General features: G+C 36.1%; 1 protein-coding gene across 3 annotated transcripts in view; it reads right to left on the bottom strand.

The window, feature by feature from the left end:
- The window catches only part of PEX1 (peroxisomal biogenesis factor 1), a 47,363-nt gene that overhangs the window by 15,190 nt on the left and 10,750 nt on the right, over positions 1 to 21,423 (bottom strand). For all 3 annotated transcript variants that reach the window (XM_023250341.2, XM_023250342.2, XM_023250343.2), the window contains exons 6-14: positions 20,744 to 20,863; positions 17,548 to 17,671; positions 17,198 to 17,298; positions 16,227 to 16,309; positions 14,978 to 15,110; positions 9,251 to 9,347; positions 7,107 to 7,277; positions 5,527 to 5,681; positions 193 to 382 (exon numbers count right to left, since the gene is read on the bottom strand). In XM_023250341.2, the coding sequence (XP_023106109.2) occupies positions 193 to 382; positions 5,527 to 5,681; positions 7,107 to 7,277; positions 9,251 to 9,347; positions 14,978 to 15,110; positions 16,227 to 16,309; positions 17,198 to 17,298; positions 17,548 to 17,671; positions 20,744 to 20,863 (1,174 nt within the window). The remainder of the gene's footprint in view (positions 1 to 192; positions 383 to 5,526; positions 5,682 to 7,106; positions 7,278 to 9,250; positions 9,348 to 14,977; positions 15,111 to 16,226; positions 16,310 to 17,197; positions 17,299 to 17,547; positions 17,672 to 20,743; positions 20,864 to 21,423) is intronic.

Raw genomic sequence — 21,423 nt, forward strand, 5'->3', positions numbered from 1 at the left:
TAAACACAACTTTTGGTAGTCACATCTGTGTATGAATCTTCAAAATATGCTACCATCTTAGCTGGAGATGTCGATTTTCTACTAAACTGCTTGTATACTAAAATAGAATATATTTAATACTTACATTAATGGATGTTAACATTCCTCTGCAATGGAACAATTTCAGATTTTGGTTTGAATAAGAACACATACCTTCTCTGGTGGATATGCTCTGGTGAGAGAGATGAAAATGTATGGCTCGATCCACAAGCATTGTAAAATCTCTAGCCACAAACCCTTCAGTTCGTTTAGCTATACAATGCAGGTCAAGATTAGTGAATTTGTTTACATCAGAGCCCAGTTTATTTTTTATTATATTATGTAGCATTTCACATCTTTGCTCCTAAAGAAAAAACACAAAATTCGATTTCTAATTTTACTCAAATTTAAATTTTAGTACATATATTTTGAAAAAATCAGGTTGAATAATCTACGGTGACAGAAAGCAGACTAGTGGTTGTCTGCAGATTGAGTGGGGGGGGGGGGGCGGGGATTGCAAAGGGGCACCAGGAAACTTTTGAGAGTGATGGCAATGTTTGCTACCTTAACTGTGGTGATGGTTTTATGGTCTATACGTATTAAGTGGTGTATATACAATATATAATGTATATACATGTTAAAACCGATCAAATTGTACACTTTAAATACTGAGTTTGCTGTCTTCAAATATACCTCAATAAAGTTGCAAAAAAAAAACCACATTGATAAACGATTGCTATTTCTTTCTCCAGTAAGAAGCCTTTTTAGTAACATTTGGTTCAAGAGTGGCTTTTGTTGTTGTTCCTATAAAACTTACTTCTAAAATGATATTCAATGACCAATCCCACTACCATTGTGTTATGCTTAATAATAGGTATAATACTTTCTTTTTTCAATAACAGTTAATTAGCACAGGGCCTGAATATTTAGGATAAAAATTTTAAAGGGGAGGTTAAGGGGCGCCTGGGTGGCTCAGTTGGATAAGCGTCTGACTTCGGCTCAGGTCATGATCTCAAGGTTCGTGGGTTCAAGCCCCACATCGGGCTCTGTGCTGACAGCTCAGAGACTGGATCCTGCTTCCGATTCTGTTTCTCCCTCTCTCTCTCTCTCTCTCTGCCCCCTGCTGCTCGTACTCTATCTCTCTCTCTCTAAAATAAACATTTAAAAAAAAATTTAAAGAGGAGGTTAAAATGTGTTTGCCAGCCCTAGAACATTCTTCTTTGAGCTCCCTGTCTCTAAAACCATCATGAACAGAAGTCTCCAAAGGGGACGATGGACCATATGTGCTTGTGATATTGTGATTCATAATAAGAAACATATATTTGGTCTTTGTCCTGTTTCTAGCACAGATATCCTAAAACCCTTAGCATTTCCTAAGTGATAAGAGTGATAAAAGTGTCTTGATATTCACAACACACCAGAGTTTATGTTAATGAGGTGATTTTCAGAAAGCACCTAAGGATGGGGGGCTGGTGGCCAGGGAATCAACCATAAATAGAGGGTTGAAACTTGCAGTCCCACCTTTTGGTTCCAGGAAGGGGAAACCTCCACGACTGGAGGTTGAATTAACTGCAAACGGCCAAAGATTTAATCAATTGTGCCTATGTAATGAAACCTCCACAAAAACCTAAGCCACCATGCCAGGCCCTAAACTTCACAAGGAGAGAAGCAACTTTGTGAGAATAGAACCTCACCCTATGCATCTCTTCATCTGGCTATTGATTTGTATCCTTTAATAGCCTCTGTAATAAACCAGTAATCTACTGAGTAAACTAGTTTCCTGAGTTCTATGAGCTACTCTAGCAAATCAATCAAAGCCAAGGAGTGGGTCGGGGGGATCTCTGATTTACAGCCAGTTGGTCAGAAGCAAAGATAACAAGCTAGACTTCCAATTGGCATTGGAAGTGGAGAGCAGTCTTAGAGGACTCAGCTCGTACTTAACCTGTGGAATCTGATGATATCTTGACTAGATGGTGTCAGAATTGAATTGAATTGTAGCACACCCATCTGGTGTCTGAGAATTGCTTGGTGGTGTGAGGGAAAAACCCACACATTAGAAATGAGTGCTAAAATCATAGTGGGTAAGGAATACCAGGAGGCACCTGGGTGGCTCAGTCAGTTAAGCATCTGACTCTTGATCTCAGTTCAGGTCATGACCTCAGAGTTCCTAAGTTTGAGCTCCGCATCCAGCTCTGCGCTCACAGTGCAGAGACTCTGAGATTCTGTGTCTCCCTCTCTCTCTCTCTCTGCCCCTCCCCTGTTTGTGTGGTCTCTCTCTCTCAAAAGAAATAAATAAACTTAAAAAAAAAAAAAAAAGAATATCAGGGTGCTGGTAAAGAAACAATGTTTAATCAAATTTTAAAAAACATTTATTTGGATAAAAGAGGATAAAAACCATAGGATCATTTCAATAGATGCAGAAAAAGCATTTGACAAAGTGCAACAGCCATTCATGATAAAAATCCTCTGCAAAGTAGGCCTAGAGGGAACATACTTCAACATAATAAAGCCCTTATATGAAAATCCCATAGTAAACATCATACTCAATGGTGAAAAACTGAAAGCTTTTCCCTTAATGTCAGGAATAATACAAGCATGTCTACCCTCACCACTTTTATTCAACATGATACTGAAATCCTAGCCACAGCAATCAGACAACAAAAAGAAATTAAAGATATCCAATTTGGTAAAGATGAAATAAAACTTTAACCATATACAGATGACATGATACCATATGTAGAAAGACCCCATCAAAAAAAGATTAGAACTAAGAAAAAGAATGAATTCAGTAAAGTTGCAGGATACAAAATCAATGTATAGAAATCTGTTGCATTCTTATACACTAATAATGAAACAGCAGAAACTGAAAGTAAGAAAACAATCCCATTTACAACCACACCAAAAATAGTAAGATATCTAGTAATAAACCTAACCAAAGAGGTGAAAGATCTGTACCCTGAAAACCATAAAATACTAATGAAAGAAATTCATGACAACGCAAAGAAATGGGAAAACATTTCACACTCACAGGTTAGAATAACAGATATTGTTAAAATGTCTATACTACCCAAGCAATCTACATATTTAATGAAATCCCTAAATCAAAATAATACCAGCATTTTTCACAGAATTAGAACAATCCTAAAATTTATATGGAACCAGAAAAGACCCCAAATAGCCAAAGCAATCTTGAAAAAGAAAAACAAAATTGCAGGTGTCACAATTCCAGATTTCTTTTTTTTTTTTGATTTTTTTTTTTTTAACGTTTATTTATTTTTGAGACAGAGAGAGACAGAGCATGAACAGGGGAGGGGCAGAGAGAGAGGGAGACACAGAATCTGAAACAGGCTCCAGGCTCTGAGCTGTCAGCACAGAGCCCGACGCGGGGCTCGAACCCACGGACCGTGAGATCATGACCTGAGCCGAAGTCGGCCGTTTAACCGACTGAGCCACCCAGGCGCCCCGCAATTCCAGATTTCAAGTTATATTACAAAGTGGTAGTAATTAAAACAGTATGGTACTGGCATAAAAATAGACACACAGATCAATGGAACAGAACAGAAAGCGCAGAAATAAACCACAATTATATGGTCAATTAATAAATATACAATGGGAAAAAGTCTCTTCAACAAATGGTGCTGGGAAAACTGGACAGCCACATGCAAAAGAATGAAACTGGACCACTTTCTTTCACCATCTACAAAAATAGACTCAAAATGGATTAAAGACCTAAATGTGAGACCTGAAACCATAAAAATCCTTAAAGAAAAAAAAAATCCTTAAAGAGGGCACAGGCAGTAATTTCTCTGACATCAGCCAATGCAACATTTTTCTACATGTAACTCCTGAGGCAAGGGAAATAGAGGCAAAAATGAACTACTGGGATTACATCAAAATAAAAAGCTGCTGCACAATGAAGGAAACAATCAACAAGACTAAAAGGCAGCCTACTGAATAGAAGATATTTTCAAATGACACATCTGATAAAGGCTTAGTATCCAAAATACATAAAGAACTGATAAAACCCAATACCCAAAAACCAAATAATCCAATTAAGAATGGGTAGAAGACATGAAGAGACATTTTTCCAAAGAAGACATCCAGATAGCCAACAGACACATAAAAAGATGCTCAACATCACTCATCATCAGGGAAATGCAAATCACAACTACAGTGTGTTATCACCTGACACTCGCCAGAATGGCTAAAATCAAAAACTCAAGAAACAACAAATGTTGGCGAGGATGTGGAGAAAGTGGAACCCTCTTGCACTTTTGGTGGGAATGCAAACTGGTACAGCCATTGTGGAAAGCATGGAGGTTCCCCAAAAAATTAAAAATAGAACTACCCTACAATCCAGAGATCACACTACTGGGTATTTACCAAAAAAATACAAAAACACTAATTCAAAGGGACACATGCACCCCTATGTTCATTGTAGCATTATTTACAAAAGCCAAACTATGAAAGTAGCCCAAGTGTCCACTGACAGATGAATAGATAAGGTGTGGTATATACATACAATGGAGTATTCAGTCATAAGAAAGAATGAGATCTTATTATTTGCAATGACATGCCTAGAACCATAGTATAATGTTAAGTGAAATAAGTCAGAGAAAGATAAATATGACTTCACTCATACACAGAATTTAAGAAACAAAGCAAGGGAGCAAAGGAAAAGGAAAAAAAAAAAGGGACAAATCAAGAAACTCTTAACTGCAGAGAACAAACTGATGGTTACCAGAAGGGAGGTGGGTGGGAGCATGGGTAAAATAGGTGAAGGGGATTAAAGAGTAGACTTATCATGATGGCGGGATATATACATATATATATGTGTGTGTGTGTGTATATATATATATATATATATATATATATATATATATATAATGTGTATATATATCATATATACATATTATGTATATATAATGTACATACACACACACACACATATATACACACACACATATACAAACCGATACACATTTCTCACTAAATGCTCTTTCTTATTAAAAAGAAAAAAAGGTAATTATGTAAGGTGATGGATGTGTTCAATTAACTTGATTGTGGTAAATTATTTCACAATGTATAAATCATATTGTACACTTAAAATATATACAAACTTATTTGTCAATTATATCTGAATAAACTGAAAAAATTCTAATTTCCACAATGTATTTACAGATTTCACCAATGGGAAATGAAGCAGTTCAGAATTTTTAGGGTTTTTGTTTCCTTTTAAATGGAATAAGAAAACTTTAAGAAGAAGAAGAAATGCTTTCAAAAAAGCCTTGGAAAGTACATCGTAACATTTCAGATGGTTATAAATGGAAACTGTGCATCTAAGCACAACATGCACCAAATGTCACCTTTTTTTTGAGCCCTCCCCCCAAATGTCACCTTTTAAATATCCTTAACCATAAGTTTAAAGACATAAATCATTAATAAAACTGAAAAAAGGTTTATATAAAGAGGGATATATTTCAGCAATTCTCACAAGTCGTATGTTACCTGATCAGGAGGCTGAATATGTTGGACACACTGAAATATGTGAATTCCTTGAGCCGAGACAAGCAGAGGTTGCAGTGAATGTTGAGACTGGCTTGTGGCAACCAGTGCTACCAAACTTCCCATGGAAATAAACTCTTTCATTGCATCATTCAAAGCTAGAATTAAGCAATATAGTTTAGAAGCTTAGTAAATATAAACATGACATTTAAAAATTATAAAATTACTAAAAATAATGATAACCTAAAGTCGAGCTTTAAGGTGGAGTACAAAGAGTATGGATCCTTCATACCTTTTAAATATTACATCTGCCACTCATTCATTGATTTATCTATTGAGGACCTAATATCTGCCACACTCTAACCAATCTAACGGAGGCCTAGCAGGTACCATAAACTCGATTTATAAGCTCAAAACAATGCCTAGGAGGTTCCTTACTTCTGGATCTCAGAAAGTAAACAAACAGGAGTCTCTGAAATATAGAAAGAAGATAAATTTCCAATATTGTGTTCTGTTGATTGGGCAAAATACAGTTCCCATTCCTATGACTTTCTAAACAATCTCTTTCTACACCAGTTCTTTGTCAGAACTGAAACAAGCATTAACAATGTGTAGGAATCGTGACCTAGAAATCTGCAGCATTCCATTAAACACTACTCTAATAAGTTTCGCAGATCCTACAGGATTCAAACTGTGTGGTTAACACTATTTGCAATAACCAAGGCACTGTGGTTGCATTTTCTATCAATTCCAGATCTCAAGAACCTTGAGGCAGCCGAACGCTACCAAATCCTCCAGCAGCCAACCTGAGCTCTCCATGAATTCTAAGCTCCACCCACGTATTCCCTAACATACCACGATTTCTTGTACCTCTGTATCTTTGCCTATGGATCACGCTTCCTGTGCTTCTTTATTAGCATGAAGCTACTTAATGCTAATTTATACTTCTCCATCAAAATTGCATTAATCTCAGTTGTTAACTCGCTCCAAAAGCCTTCTCTGATAGCTCCTTACCCACCCCTTCCCAGTCCCGGTTGAGGGTGCATGTTCCTACAGTGCCCTGTGCACACTTCCAGCAGAGCACGGCCTACCACCTCCTACTTATGCCACCCTGGTCAGTTACCTAACCTCTGAATTTCCATTTACTCACCTGTAAAAGCAGAATATTTACCTGTAGAGTACAAAACAATCCCTAGCCCAGAAAAGGCACTCAGCACATGGTAGCTGTCATTATTACTATCAGTATTCTGTACTAAAATGGTTTCCTTTTCTTCCCTCTCCTAGATTTTAAGAATAGAGACTCTGCATAAGCATTATAGAAATATTTTTCAAATGAACAGAGTAAATCTGTATACTTAAGCAATTTCTAATAAGTATATGAGAATGAAAGGCCCCAACAGACTAATCACAAGGTTGTAGAATTTTCACATGGCTCTTATTTACCAATTTTGCTAATACAGAGGCCACAAAAGCAATATAACATATATCTGTTTTCTGAAGACAGCAGATTTAACATTAAGACTAAAACTTCTGTCTAACCAAAGAAAAAGGCCCATGGCCACGAGTGGATGTGTTACCATTACCATGTGCAAGCCTCTGGCTCTGCACAGCCTCAGGGCTATGCTCATGTTCTGGGAGAGCAGGCAGGCCAACAATGAGGTCAAGGTCGTCCAGCAGAACCACAGAAGGCTGCCTCCAGGTCGCCTCTGAGAAAGCCAGCTCCAGGGTTTTTTGTATGTGTTCAAGCCTTTTTCCTTAATATGCAAGATATGAAATGTTATTTCAGGGCTGGTAAGTATAGGTTGCCCTTTTCAGAGCATTAGAAACACTCAATATTGATTTAACCATGAAAATTTGATCCATATTTTGTTAATATACCAATCACTAAACTTTGATCATTAACGTGGTTTAATTAATAGAACCTCAAAGGACCAGTAAAGTGCTGAATTTTATAAAGCTGAAAAAAGGAATATGATACTATGCATGTTATTTTTACCTGGACTCATTCCACAGAAAATTTTAGACAGTATAAAAAATTACTATCTTAAAAAATAGCAAAATAAAAGCAGGATATGGAAAAACATAAATGAAAGACTAGGGGATCAAAATTCAAATAAAATCAAACACAAATGTAGCTATCTAGAGATCCCAGAGTTGCTATATTTGAATCATACATTTGGCTTCAAACTTCCTGGTGAATTACCAAGTTTTAATTTTCAAAGAATAGAAAACATACATATTCATAAGCCAATGTAAAGAATTTGTTACTTACTGTTACTTTGACTTAGGTCAAAAACAAAATTTTGGAGGTTCTTGGGTGGCTATTTTGGTTAAGCATTTGACTCCTGATTTCAGCTCAGGTCATGATCTCATCATTCGTGGGATCAAGCCCCACATCAGGCTCTGTGCGGATGGCATGGAGCCTGTTTCAGATTCTCTCTCCCTCTCTCTCTCTCTCTCTCTCTCTGCCCTTTCCCCACTAGCACACTCACTCATGCACATACACTATCTCAGACTTTAAAAAAAAATTATTAAAAAAATATAAATATAAAAAATAAAACAAAAATTTACATGAAGTTCAAGCATGACTCTGAGAGATGGACAGTATCTCTAAAACCACCTTTGCAGCATATGAATTAATCAGTTTTTGAAGGCTATTTCTTAGTTTCTTACCATATGGTAGACATAAAACACACACACACACACACACACACACACACACACACACACACATACACACACAGAGCATGGACTGGTTGGGATGACAAGGTAGAGGTAGCCAAGGGGGAAAAAAAAAAGGTTACTCAAAATAAAATCTTTCCAATCTTGTTTTTTGATCAAATAGATGATAACATAAGCATTAAAGATATTTATTTATTTATTTATTTATTTATTTATTTATTTATTTATTTATTTTTTCAACGTTTATTTATTTTTGGGACAGAGAGAGACACAGCATGAATGGGCGAGGGGCAGAGAGAGAGGGAGACACAGAATCGGAAACAGGCTCCAGGCTCTGAGCCATCAGCCCAGAGCCCGACGCGGGGCTCGAACTCACAGACAGCAAGATCGTGACCTGGCTGAAGTCGGACGCTTAACCGACTGCGCCACCCAGGTGCCCCTAAAGATTTTTAAAAGTACAAAAGTATACATATGGTAAATTGTAATTCTCCTCTTCACTGTCCACAGCCGAGTTTCCCTAGCAATTTAGGAATATTTACACCCATTAGAGTATATCCTAAATACAAACTTTTTCAGAATGGTTTAAATTGGCATTTCCAGGAATATAGTCTACAAAGAGTTTTGGCTAAGAAAATAAAAGGGGGGGGGGTCTCCATCAAGTATAGAGAGTTTAGAAAATTTTGCTGAAAATATTAGAAAGCTAAAGATTTAAAATTTCTAAGGAATTGGGGCACCTGGGTGGTGCAGTTGGTTAAGTGTCTGATTCTTGATTTTGGCTCAGGTCATGATCTCTGAGACTGAGTCCCACATCAGGCTGTGTGCTGGGTGTGGAGCCTACTTAAGATTCTTTCTCTCTCCCTCTTCCCCTCCCCAGCTCATGCTCTCTTTCCAAAGGAAAAAAAATTTTTTTCTAAGGAATTTCAACAACTAACAGAAAAGATAAGGGAAGATTAGATATTTGTACTTACTAGATTAACAGCATGAAATAACATTTCTGCCTTTCTAGCAAAAAAGGGATTTATGTAGAGTGTTATCATATTCATACCTCGTAAAGTTTTACAGTCCACTATCTCCACATGGGCATCCAATATGTCAAATGCTTCTTTACAGACTGCCTTGGCTAAAGTTGATTTTCCACTGCCCTAGAAAATAATTGCTTCATAAGCAATATATTCAATCACAGAAATAGCTTCTGTTACTGTGGCAACCAAGACTCAGCTTCACCAATCAAGTATACACTACACAACATTCTATGTCAATTCTAACTCAATAAAGCTGGGGGTAAAAAAAAAAAAAAAAAAGAAAAAAAGAAAACCCACCTCCCTGGAGTTCTAGGATCACATTATGGTGCGTGACATTTAGCATAAAGTAAACTAACAGGAAGGACTGAAACTCTAGACTCAGGAGGTTTTAAATTTTTTTTTTTTAACATTTTATTTATTTTTGAGACAGGGAGAGACAGAGCATGAACAGGGGAGGGTCAGAGAGAGGGAGACACAGAATCCGAAACAGGCTCCAGGCTCTGAGCTGTCAGCACAGAGCCCGACGCGGGGCTCGAACTCACAGACCACGAGATCATGACCTGAGCCGAAGTCGGCCGTTTAACCGACTGAGCCACCCAGGCGCCCCAGAGACTCAGGAAGTTTTAAGAGCACTCCAGGATTAAGTGGGAAAGAATGATTTCCTAAACATGTATTCAAGTCTAGCAAAGAAAAATATGTAATATTTTGCAAAAAAACCCAGAAGGCTCTAGCTTCCCAGCTCTAATAGAATGACTCACGTGGTATATAAACACAGGCAAGGTTAACAGATGACAACCCAATCTCAGGAATATAAACCCCCCAAAAAGGTACGTTTCCCACCCCAACTTCAACCTTAATTGGTACTAATACTAAAAATAATCAACTGCTTTGAGAAAGTTAAAAAAAATACACCAGGTCTAGTTGCTGGGGAAGATATGCAGATATCACCAAAATATGTCTTTTCTTTTAACCTGTTAAAAGCTGGATGTGTCCTATGTTCATTACACCGCACAGACAGAAAATAAACATTTGTTTTTACAATTTTTTAAATCACTGATATTTAAATCTTTTATCTTTAAAAACAGTCAATGCTTCATTATTTGTTACTAGAAGGGAATAATGTAAACATTAAATAATCTTTCTAGAGAAATGAAACCTAATCCCATTTAATTTCAACTATTTTCAGTGAAAAAAAAATTATTACCCACTTCCTTGTTATCTTAAATTAACTGCAATTTTAATTTACAGTTTCTTGGTGATATACAGTATTACTGTGACCTTAGTGTACTATGTAGCACTCAGACACTATTAAAGTGGGCAGAACTATTTACTTTTTTATTAAGTGACTCTAGACTATATAGAGTTTGGTCCAATGCGTACTTCTTTTTTTCAGGTAAAAGCTTTATTTTTTTCCTGGTTTATAAATTAACATGTGAAGCATACAAAGGAACTGTAAACACTTAGTATAAGAGAAACGTAAAAAATTTTCTGTAATCTTACCACCTCACAGAAGTAACCACAGTCCATTGTTCTGAGGTATCACCCTTCCAGACACCTCATACACATTTAAGTAAATTTGTAAAGATGGGATTACAGTATTTATGTGGGTTCATGATAAATCACTGTCCTCTTTATCCACAATTATGGAGCTGCTTCGGCTCCCCAGCACACCACCACTGTGGGACATACTGCACATAACACGTTTAATAAGCCCCTTCCTAATGTATACTAATGTTTCTAATTTTTAACTATTATAAATAAAGCTAAAATAAATATCCATATATGTGTTAACGTATTTGTCAGATTACATCTTTAGAATAAATTTCTAGAAGCAGAATTACTGTATCAAAAGGTACACACACATATTTAAAATTTTGCTGACCGGGGCCCCTGGGTGGCTCAGTCGGTTGAGCGTCCGACTTCAGCTCAGGTCATGATCTCGCCACTTGTGAGTTCGAGCCCCACACAGGGCTCTGTGCTGACGGCTCAGGGCCTGGAGCCTCTTCAGATTCTGTGTCTTTCTCTCTCTCTCTCTGCCCCTCCCCTGCTCACACTCTGTCTCTCTCTGTCTCTCAAAAATAAACAAACATTTTAAAAAATTTTTTTGCTGACCGTTGCTATAGTGCCCCCTAGAAAAGCTGAATGTTGGCAGGTTTTTACAGTTCTTTTAATATAGGTTTTTTCCCTCGATCTAGTATTATTTCCTACCCTTGCTGTTTTGTCTAGCTTTAAGAGCCCTGCACCAGTTCTAACATTTTGTTTTTCAGCACCGTGGACTGGAAAAACAGCCAAGCTTGTTATACAAAATCTGAAATTTAGCAGCCACTCAACAAATACTACCACACTTACACCTTACAGAATTGTATTTACATTTAAAGTCAACGGGCTCCAAAAAATAAAGAAATTAAGGGTGCTGGGGTACAGGTCCCATCTATCATACTTTGCTTAGTTTGAGGGCTTTCTCCTCACAAAGTAAATCACACTTGTATAGCACTTTTGAGTTTACAAAGTGTTTTTCCATATATTATTTCCCTTAAGTGAGGTTTATCCTAAGAAGGCAGATTAAGAAACCACAAAACTGCCTGTGGTCATAGTCAGAAAGTACATGACAGAGGTGGGACTCAAATCCAGGTCTTCTGCTTGTTCTTCATATTACCCATGATACCCCTAGGTGAGATGGAGAAGTCTGATTTCTGAGTCAATACGATATTGTTTTTTCAAAATAAATATAAAATGATGATGCATTTTGAAATGTGACACAGAAACCTAGAAACCACATACAATAGTTCCTATATTTCACCAGCTTGCATACCTGGGATAAATCTCCACTTGATCATGGTATACAATTCTTTATACACATTGGTTGATTTGATTTGCTAATATTTTGTTGAGGATTTTTGTATCTATGTTCGTGAGAGGTTATCAGTCTGCAGTTTTCTTTTAACATCTTTGTCTGGTTTTGGTATTAAGGTAATGCTGGACTCACAGGATGACTTAGGAAGCATTCCTTCTGCTTCTATCCTCTGAAAGAGATTGTAGAAAACTGGTATAATATCTTCCTTATAGGCCTTTTTATATTGTACACTTCTTGTGCAAGTTTTGGGAACTTGTGTCTTTCAAAGAATTGGTCCATTCACCGAAGATGGTTATCAAATTTGTGGGCACAGAGTTGTCTATTACTATTACGACTTTATTATCCTTTTAATGTTTATGGGATCTGTAGTGATGTTCCCTCTTTCATTTCTGGTATTAGTAATTTGTGTCTTCTTTTTTTTTCTTAGACTGGCTAAAGGCTTATCAATTTTATTGATCTTTTCAAAGAAGCAGCTTTGGTTTCACTGATTTTTCTCTGTTGATTTCCTGTCTTTAATTCACTGATTTATGCTCTAATTCTTATTTCTTTTCTTCTCCTTACACTGAACTTAATTTGCTCTTTTTTTCTGGTTTCCTAAAGGGAATACTAGGGTTACTGGTGTAGTTGCACATAACTATGTATATATACATGTATGTGTATATATATATATACACACACACACACATGCACACACACATATATATTTTTTACTGCATAGATATGTATATAAAAATATGTATTTTTTAAAATTTTATTTTTAAGTAATCTCTACACCCAGTGTGGGGCTTGAACTCACAACCCCAAGATCAGGAGTCACATGTTCTAGTGATGAGCCAGCCAGGCGCCCTTGGAGTAACTGTTACATTTTAAGTAAGAATCAGAAGAAAGCAACTGAACTAGTAACAGGAAAAAGAGTTATTTTACTAAAGTTAAAAGTGAATGGAAATGAAAAAGTCTTAAAATTTTGAATTGAATAAAAGAACAAAGATTCACAGAGACCACACTGTACCTCTGAAAACAATTTTGCACTGGTAAAGAATAAAACTGTAAGCCCTTTAAAAGGTCAGGGAGGGGCGCCTGGGTGGCTCAGTCGGTTAAGCGGCTGACTTCGGCTCAGGTCATGATCTTGCGGCCCGTGAGTTCAAGCCCCGCGTCGGGCTCTGTGCTGACAGCTCAGAGCCTGGAGCCTGTTTCGGATTCTGTGTCTCCCTCTCTCTGACCCTCCCCCATTCATGCTCTTTCTCTCTCTGTCTCAAAAATAAATAAGCGTTAAAAAAAAAAAATTTTTTTTTAAAATGCAGGGAAACTCTAGCAAAACTGATGAAGATTAAAAAGAGAAAAGACACAAAACACCAAAATCAGGAAATGGAACACCATAGTAGATTCCACAGCCATTCAAAGGATAATGAAAGGAATACTACAAACAACTTTATGCTCATAAATTTGACAACTTAGAAGAAATGGACCAATTCCTTGAAAATTACAAACTACCAAATGTCTGCCATGGTGAAATAAGACAATTAAGGAAATTTAATTTATAATTAAGAAGTTAAAGGTCCTGGGGCAGCGGGGTGGCTCAGTCAGTTGAGTGTCTGACTTTGGCTCAGGTCATGATCTCGCGGTTCATGAGTTCGGGCCCCACATCGGGCTCTGTGCTGACAGCTCAGAGTCTGGAGCCTGCTTCAGATTCTGTGTCCCCCTCTCTCTCCGCCCCACCCCTGCTTGTGCTCTGTGTCTCTCTGTCTTTCAAAAATGAATAAACATTAAAAAAATTTTTTTTAAAGTTAAAGGTCGGGGCGCCTCTGTGGCTCAGTCGGTTAAGTGTCCGACATGTCTCACGTCATGATCTCATGGTTTATGAGTCAGGGCCTCACACTGGGCTCTGTGCTGACAGCCTGGAGACTGGAGCCTGCTTTGGATTCTGTGTCTCCCTCTCTTTCTGCCCCTCCTCCCCTCACACTCTCAAAAATAAATAAACATTAAAAAAAAAAAGTCAAAGGTGACAAAAATCTCAACACCCAGATGGTTTCACTGGAGATTTTACTAAACATTTAAGGAAGAATGAATACCAACTGTATATGCTCCCTTCTAGAAAACAGAACAGGAAAGAACACTTCTCAACTCATTTTATGAGGCCAGTATTACCCTAATAGCAACACCACACAAAAGTGGTACAAAACCAGAAAACTATAGGCTAATATTGCTCATGAATTAAAACTATTTTTTTAATGTTTATATATTTTTGAGAGAGAAAGAGTGTGAGCGGGGAAGGGGCAGAAAGAAAGGGAGACAAAGAATTTGAAGCAGGCTCCAGGTTCTGAACTGTCAGCACAGATCTGGACACGGGGCTCAAACCCAGGGACTGAGAGATTATGACCTGAGCTAAAGATAATTAACAACGGTTGTTGCTCACGAATTTAGATGCAAAAATCCTCAACAGAAATATTAGCAAATATGGGGTGCCCAGCTGGCTCAGTCAGAAGAGACTCTTGATCTCAGTTGTGAGTTTGAGCCCCATGTCGGGTATGGAGATTAAATAAATTTTTTTTAAAACATTGAAAAAAAAAAAAGGATTTTTAGCAAACAGAACCCAGCAATGTATACAAAGAAAATACACCACGACCAAGTGAGATTTATTACATACATGCAAGGCTGGTTCAACACGTGAAAAAAAATCAACCCTATCAACACCCTAAAAAAGAAAAATCATACAATTGTATCAAATGATACATAAAAAAGGCAGTGAGCATGACACCTTATTCATTTTATTCATCACCACTTTCTAAATCACCACTTCCTATATCTTGTATTAACAACTCTATATAACAGATGATCAAAACTCAAAGAAAAAGATAAAATTAGTTATTAGTGAAATGGGCACATTTTAACTACGTACCTTTCCTCCTGTGAATAAAAGGGCTCCGTTCCTAAGTCCTGCTACAAGGGACATCAGCTGCCGAGACAAAGGGCGCCCCAGGAGGCTGTGAGTGATGTGTTCCATGGAAGACACACCTAAAGAATTCACTCCTCTGCAAAATATATACATTATTGCATGATAAAACGCTGAAGCAGGATAAAATCCAGCTGTAAAAAAATTCTGAAACTTTCCTTTCCAGGCTAATTAATGATTTTTAAAAGAGTAAAATGTTAGAAAGTTTCCCTTAGTTGACTGCGTATTGAATTAATGCCAAATCTGAGTCACAACTTTTAAAATTAGTTTTATTACTTTCAAACATGTACAGTAACTAAAAGTTTTGTCTTAACAGGACATCTCAAGGAATTTGTCTTAACAGACACAAACAACAAATCATAAATGAGAGCATTTGAAGTGTTAAAAGAATTGAAGACTTATTTCCTCTTAAATTAAGCTTTGAAATCCGGTTTCAATTTGTAGATTATACAAGCATGAACGTCAACCTACTTCCTGACTCTACCACTTTATTTCCGATAATATAAATTCTGAAAATCAGAATCTGAGCTGAAGAGATTTTACTTTCTACATGAGCATTATGCTATAAACATTGTTACTTTATGGTTTAGTCCTTTTATTAAAACATTTACAGATTATACTATTACAGGAAATCAAATCACTGCTACTATAACCACTAAAGGTTTCTGTGAGGAATTCTGAGATATAATGTTTACACGAGAGTCTCATATTTCCTAAGAGATAAGTTAAGAGGAGGTTCTTTTCAGACTTGTCTTAAAAGTTAAGGAAAACACAAATAATCCCAATTAGTACATTAATAAAATAGCTGAAGGAATAACTTAATTTGAAATATTTTTAAACATTCAAATAATGTTTTTAGATTAACTTTTAAAGTAAATATATTAACTCTTAAGAATTATTGTTTTATTCGAGCACATATGATCTAGGTCATAACCAGTTGTTTCCTTCTCACAAATCAAATCTTGAAGTAAAATTTCTAATAAGCTTCAGACTTTTATGTAGTTACCTAAGAAGACAAGGCAAATTACTAAGCTAGGTGTGAAAACAGAAACAATCCTTGAAAAAATATCTACTAATGCATTACTGAGATTATTCAATGACATTAACATCTACTTTAATATTTACATATAAAAACCCTGCCAGAGATAATGTCAAACATGTCTGTAAACATATTAGTTTGGCCATAACTTCTTACCCCAAGCAGTTCAGCTTTAAAAAAGGAAGAATAAAGTCAATTTCCTCACTGTTTTCTTCTTTTACCATAGGATCTAGAAGGACCTACAGTAGCAAGGAAAAATCAATTTTACATTTCAAAGTTATATCTGTGGCCTGTTTTTCTTGGGTCCTAGGAAACTGATTACTGATTTTGTTACACCACCAAGAAAAGATACATTGTGCATGCAAGATCATTATTCAAATTAGCCTTGACAATCATAATTTATTCATCCAAGGAACATAATTTACTCATCCAAGTAGTAAAGAATGTCATCTCCTTCATACATTTTGCAGATACATCTTTATTTATAATTTTGATTTGTGTCATATTTACTCTCCAAAATTCTTCCATTTGTATCTTCTTTGAATGGTATTCCTTCAATTTTATCTCAAAAGTAGAGACAAGGTCTAGTTCCAAACCATTCAAATTCTAAACGACTAGAGCATCTTCAATTCTTTAACAATGGGAGTGAATATCCTAGCTAAAAGATAATATTCTAAAAAAGACCACTTTTAAAATACTGCTAGAAGAAAAGTGATCTGGTAATATTTGTGAAGAGTTGAGAATTTAAGAAGTGACAAAATAATACGGGTTGTGCAGCAGAACTCCAACTAAAAATAGGAATTTTAAAAATCAAATCCCAAAAGCTAAGTTTTCCTTTGTTTCAATATGAGAATAATTTGAAATCATGATCTATCTGCCAGTTAACACAATCAATTCTATTCTTGAAACTTAATTGTGCATTGATTTTAAATTTAGGATAAATCAATTTGTTTAGATAACTTAAAGAGACTATATAATAAAATATTTTAAATCAAGTTATTCCTTACTCTTATCATTCATGTTTCTAATACACTTCAGGATGCAAAGTCTTACAGGTAAATTCATACTTTATTATTGATCCAATGTGACATATTATTTTATTAAAGATTCAATAGTTATGTGATTACTTGTATTGTGATCTTCTGCAGCAGACTGGGACTCAATAAAAAAATGTTTTCTTTTTCTTTTTCCCAAGAATGAACTATATTTAGACAAAACTCCTCCAACTCTATCAAAAAAAAAAAAAAAAGAAAGAAAAAGAAAAAAACAAGTAATAAATGAGAGTTAGTACTGAAACAGAGATAATTTAAGATTCAAATTTCTTTAAATTTAAATAAAAGCTTTCTTCAATATGTAAAATCTACCATTTACTTATGATTATTATGCTTCCTGTTCACATGTATTAAAGGTTGTAACAACAATGAAAATATTTCACTTCTTTAGTAGGAAAAATATCAAAATAACAAAATTTACCCACCATCTTTAATTCTCAGCTTAATATATTCTTCCTCTGATATTATCAAAGGAAGTGTGGTAGTGGTACATTGCTGTAGCCATGAAGAGAACACAGTTTTTACATCTTCTTCACTTACATCTTTAGGCTGCCAGAGAAAAGGGAAGAACAGTAATGAATCATCCAAATACCTAAATTTAACGTTAACATCCTTAGTTTAACACCTTACATTAATATGTAAACCTTGATATGGCTGATGGACCTTAAGCAAGCTTCTTAACCTCTCTGAGCCTTGCTCACCTCATGTGAGAACCGTAAGATGGTATCCATTGGTAGGAGACTGGGGCAGTAAATCACGGTATACCCATTCTACAACAGTGTGGCAAAAATAAATGTGCTAGTTCAAGGTGCAAACCAGTCTGGCATGACCATTTATTATCTGTGTGACTGTGGGCAAATTAATGAAACTGTCTGAACCTCAATTTTATAATCTATTAAATGGAGCAACTAAAAAGAAACAACTTCAACATTAAAAAAAAAAAAAAAGCAAACCTTACCAAACAAAACCAGGAAGGATGTTCATATTTAGAGGCACAGATCTGGGAATTGATATTACAGCACAAGGAATACACTGAAGCTGGAAGAAACATTTACACAAGTGGCAAAGTTTTAACACTCCCTACCTCTAGGACCAGTGACACATATACCATAATTTGGCTCACTGGATGGAAAACCATTCCAACTCCATTCTCCCTTGCTTCCCTCTATTAAAGAGGTGAGAAAGAAAACTCTCCAATTCCCAGAGTGGACCTGTGTGTGCATATGTGTGCACATACATGTGACTCCCTTCTGACCAATAGTGTGCAATCAGCAATTGTTGAGAAGGGCCTCTCTTCCTAATTAGAAGGTATACAAACCTTGCAAGGAGGTTTTTGCTTTGTGTCTTTCCTTCTGCCAAGAACGCATATGTGATGCCTATACGTACAGCAAATGCCTTGCATCTAAGAGGAGGAAAGTTATAGGCTAAGGATGGCAGAAAGACCAAAGGAGCCTAGGTCCCTGATGACATGGTTTAACCACCTATGAGCTCCTCCAAACTTCTCTGTACATAAGAAAAATAAATTCTTTGTATGTTCAAGTCACTTTTCTTTGTTTTTCTGTTAAGCAGATTGTAGTACTGTTATACCCAGTAAGTGTAACGTTAATAAATTAAAAGGTATAAAGAAATTCTGAGAAAAACACTATTAATTTTTAAAGCTTTTAATTTAAGTTTTTAAAACCTACGTGAAGACAAAAACAGGAATACACAAAAATTCATATAGGAAAGATCATTAATATCTGCCTAGGAAAATAAGCCTCTATTCACCCAGAGTCAAGCTTAGCTCTGCTGATTAAGCTCGGTTTAGAACTTGATCACCACAAAAGCAGGCTAAACTAAGTACAGGCATCACTTTCCCATTCTTAAAGATCACAGAAACCATCTGTCACTTCTTTGGATGTTACTGGGCAATGGGATTAAAGACCTAAAGGAAGTCTGAAAATGAAAATGAAAATTATTTAAAACCGGGTGCCTGGCTGGTTCAGTTGGTAGAGCATGAGACTCCTGATCTTGGGGTCATGAGTTCAAGCCCCACATCCACTGTAGAGTTTACTTAAAAAAATATATTTAAAATCAAGACCTGAAGAATCAGAAAGCAACTCACAGTTCCTCTAGAATCAAACATGTTTAGGTCCTAAGAGATATAATCATCCCAGAGACACCTGCCAACATCCTAAAAGTTCCACTAAAATATGTAACTCAGGATTAAAAAAGGAATTCTGCACTAAGAGCCTCATACTGAGACAAAAAAAAAAAAAAAAAAAAAAAAAAAAGTCAAATGTCTGTACACAAGACCTAACTTTTGAAAAATACGAAGATCAATTAGCTAAAAAGTTAAAACTAGAAATCACTGTGTACAGTTCTGCCAATGTGTTAAATGTTCAGTTCCATACTATTGTGGAAATGGCATTTATTCTATTTATTTTTCTCTTCTCCAGTACATAATACAAGCAATCTTATCTGGGGTTTCATCAAAGTTCTGTTAAAATGGCTCTTCCATGCTATAATGACCATCATGATCCTAAAGACCCAAAAGGACCATTCAAATAATCAGAGAAGGATAAAGTCATGTTTGGAAGTTTCAAAACCTAGAAAACAGTAATTTTCCTGGATTGCAGTGCTCTGAGAACTGGTAAACTAAACTGGTACAGGTGATAATATTCTATTAGCGAGCAGTCTAGCACTCTTTTGGTTGCAATATTAATGCTGTAATATGGGAAAATTTTTAAAAATTACATGAATATAGCAAAAATACCTATCTTCTAAAAGCCAAATTATCAGGGCACCTGGCTGGCTCAGTCAATAAAGCATGCGACTCTTGATCTTGGGGATATGATTTCAAGCCCCATGTTGGGTGTAAAGCTTACTTAATAAAAAAAAAAAAAAAAAAAAAAAAGCTAAATTATCATATTTGCATTGGCACAATATACATAATATGTGTATATTACTTCTTAGTTTCTCAAAAAATTAAACACAGAATTACCATAAAATCCATCAACTCAACTCCTAGGTATATACCCAAAAGAACTGAGAGCAGAGACTCAAACAGGTTCTATAGCAGCATTATTCACAAGAGCCAAAAAGGCAGAAACAATCCAAGGGTCCATCAACAAATAAATGGGTAAACAAAATGTGGTATATACATACAATGGAATATTATTTACCCATGAATAGGAATGAAGTTCTAATACATTCTATAACATGGGTGAACCTTGAAAACATGCTAAGTGAAATAAACCAGACACAAAGGGCAAATACTGTATGATTCCACTCATATGAAATATCTAGAATAACCAAATTCACAGAGACAGAATGTACATAGGGTTACCAGGAGCTGGGGGAGGACAGGATAGGGAGTTATTGCTTACTGGGCATAGAGTTTCTGTTTGGGGAGATGGGTAAGTTTTGGAAATAGATGTGGCAATGATTGCACATTATGAATGTAATTAATGCTGAACTGCACACTTAAAAATGGTTAAAACAGCATTTTGTTATATATATTTTACCACAAAAAAGACTTCTTCACCCTTCTAGCAAAAAGAAATACAACATTCTTATTATTTAGCCAAAGCATCTCATAAGATGTGTAAAACAACTGACAAAACATAAATTTGAACTCACTAAGTTTTCTCTAGGTTGTAATTTTAGAGATCTTGGAATTTTAGGTGTAATTTCCACTGGAGTTATTCTGACTACTGCATGCATTTCTATATTTAGTCTCTTTCTCAGGTCATCTGGAATCTGAAATGTAAAAATAAATAAAAATATAAATATGTCTAAAACTTGATTTAAAAATATCCCATAGTGTAAATATTGGTATTAACTTTCATAAACTCGGGTAAATTAATGGGTAAGTAAATTTGCGTTATCATGATTCAGAGAGTAACCAGATGGATGTTCAGGTATTGTTGTTTCACAAACATTTTAGTTTTTCCCCTTCATTTCTTTCTTCTCACACCCGCCTCAGAATGCAATCCATCAGCTGTGCTCTCTTGAGTCAAGCCTGTGTGAGTACGGGATGGCACCTGCTGCCAGTACCACCACTGTTCAGTGCCCACGGCTGCCAACCTTTAAAGTGGAGTGGGAAGCGTGGACTCCTTGCTGCTATTTTATATGGTCTCCAGGCCTTTACCTGGCACTTCTTCACCCCATACTCACCACATATTCATAAGGAAAAAAAAAAAAAAAGTATTCCCACCACGTGGCAGAACCATTCACAGAAGGAAAGTCCTAACAAGTTCAGTGTTCGACATTTTTATTTTGAAGATGTAGCAGGATCTCTTAAACTGGGAGTTTAGAGC

The sequence above is a fragment of the Felis catus genome, chromosome A2 (genome assembly GCF_018350175.1).
Source record: "Felis catus isolate Fca126 chromosome A2, F.catus_Fca126_mat1.0, whole genome shotgun sequence".
NCBI lineage: Eukaryota > Metazoa > Chordata > Mammalia > Carnivora > Felidae > Felis > Felis catus.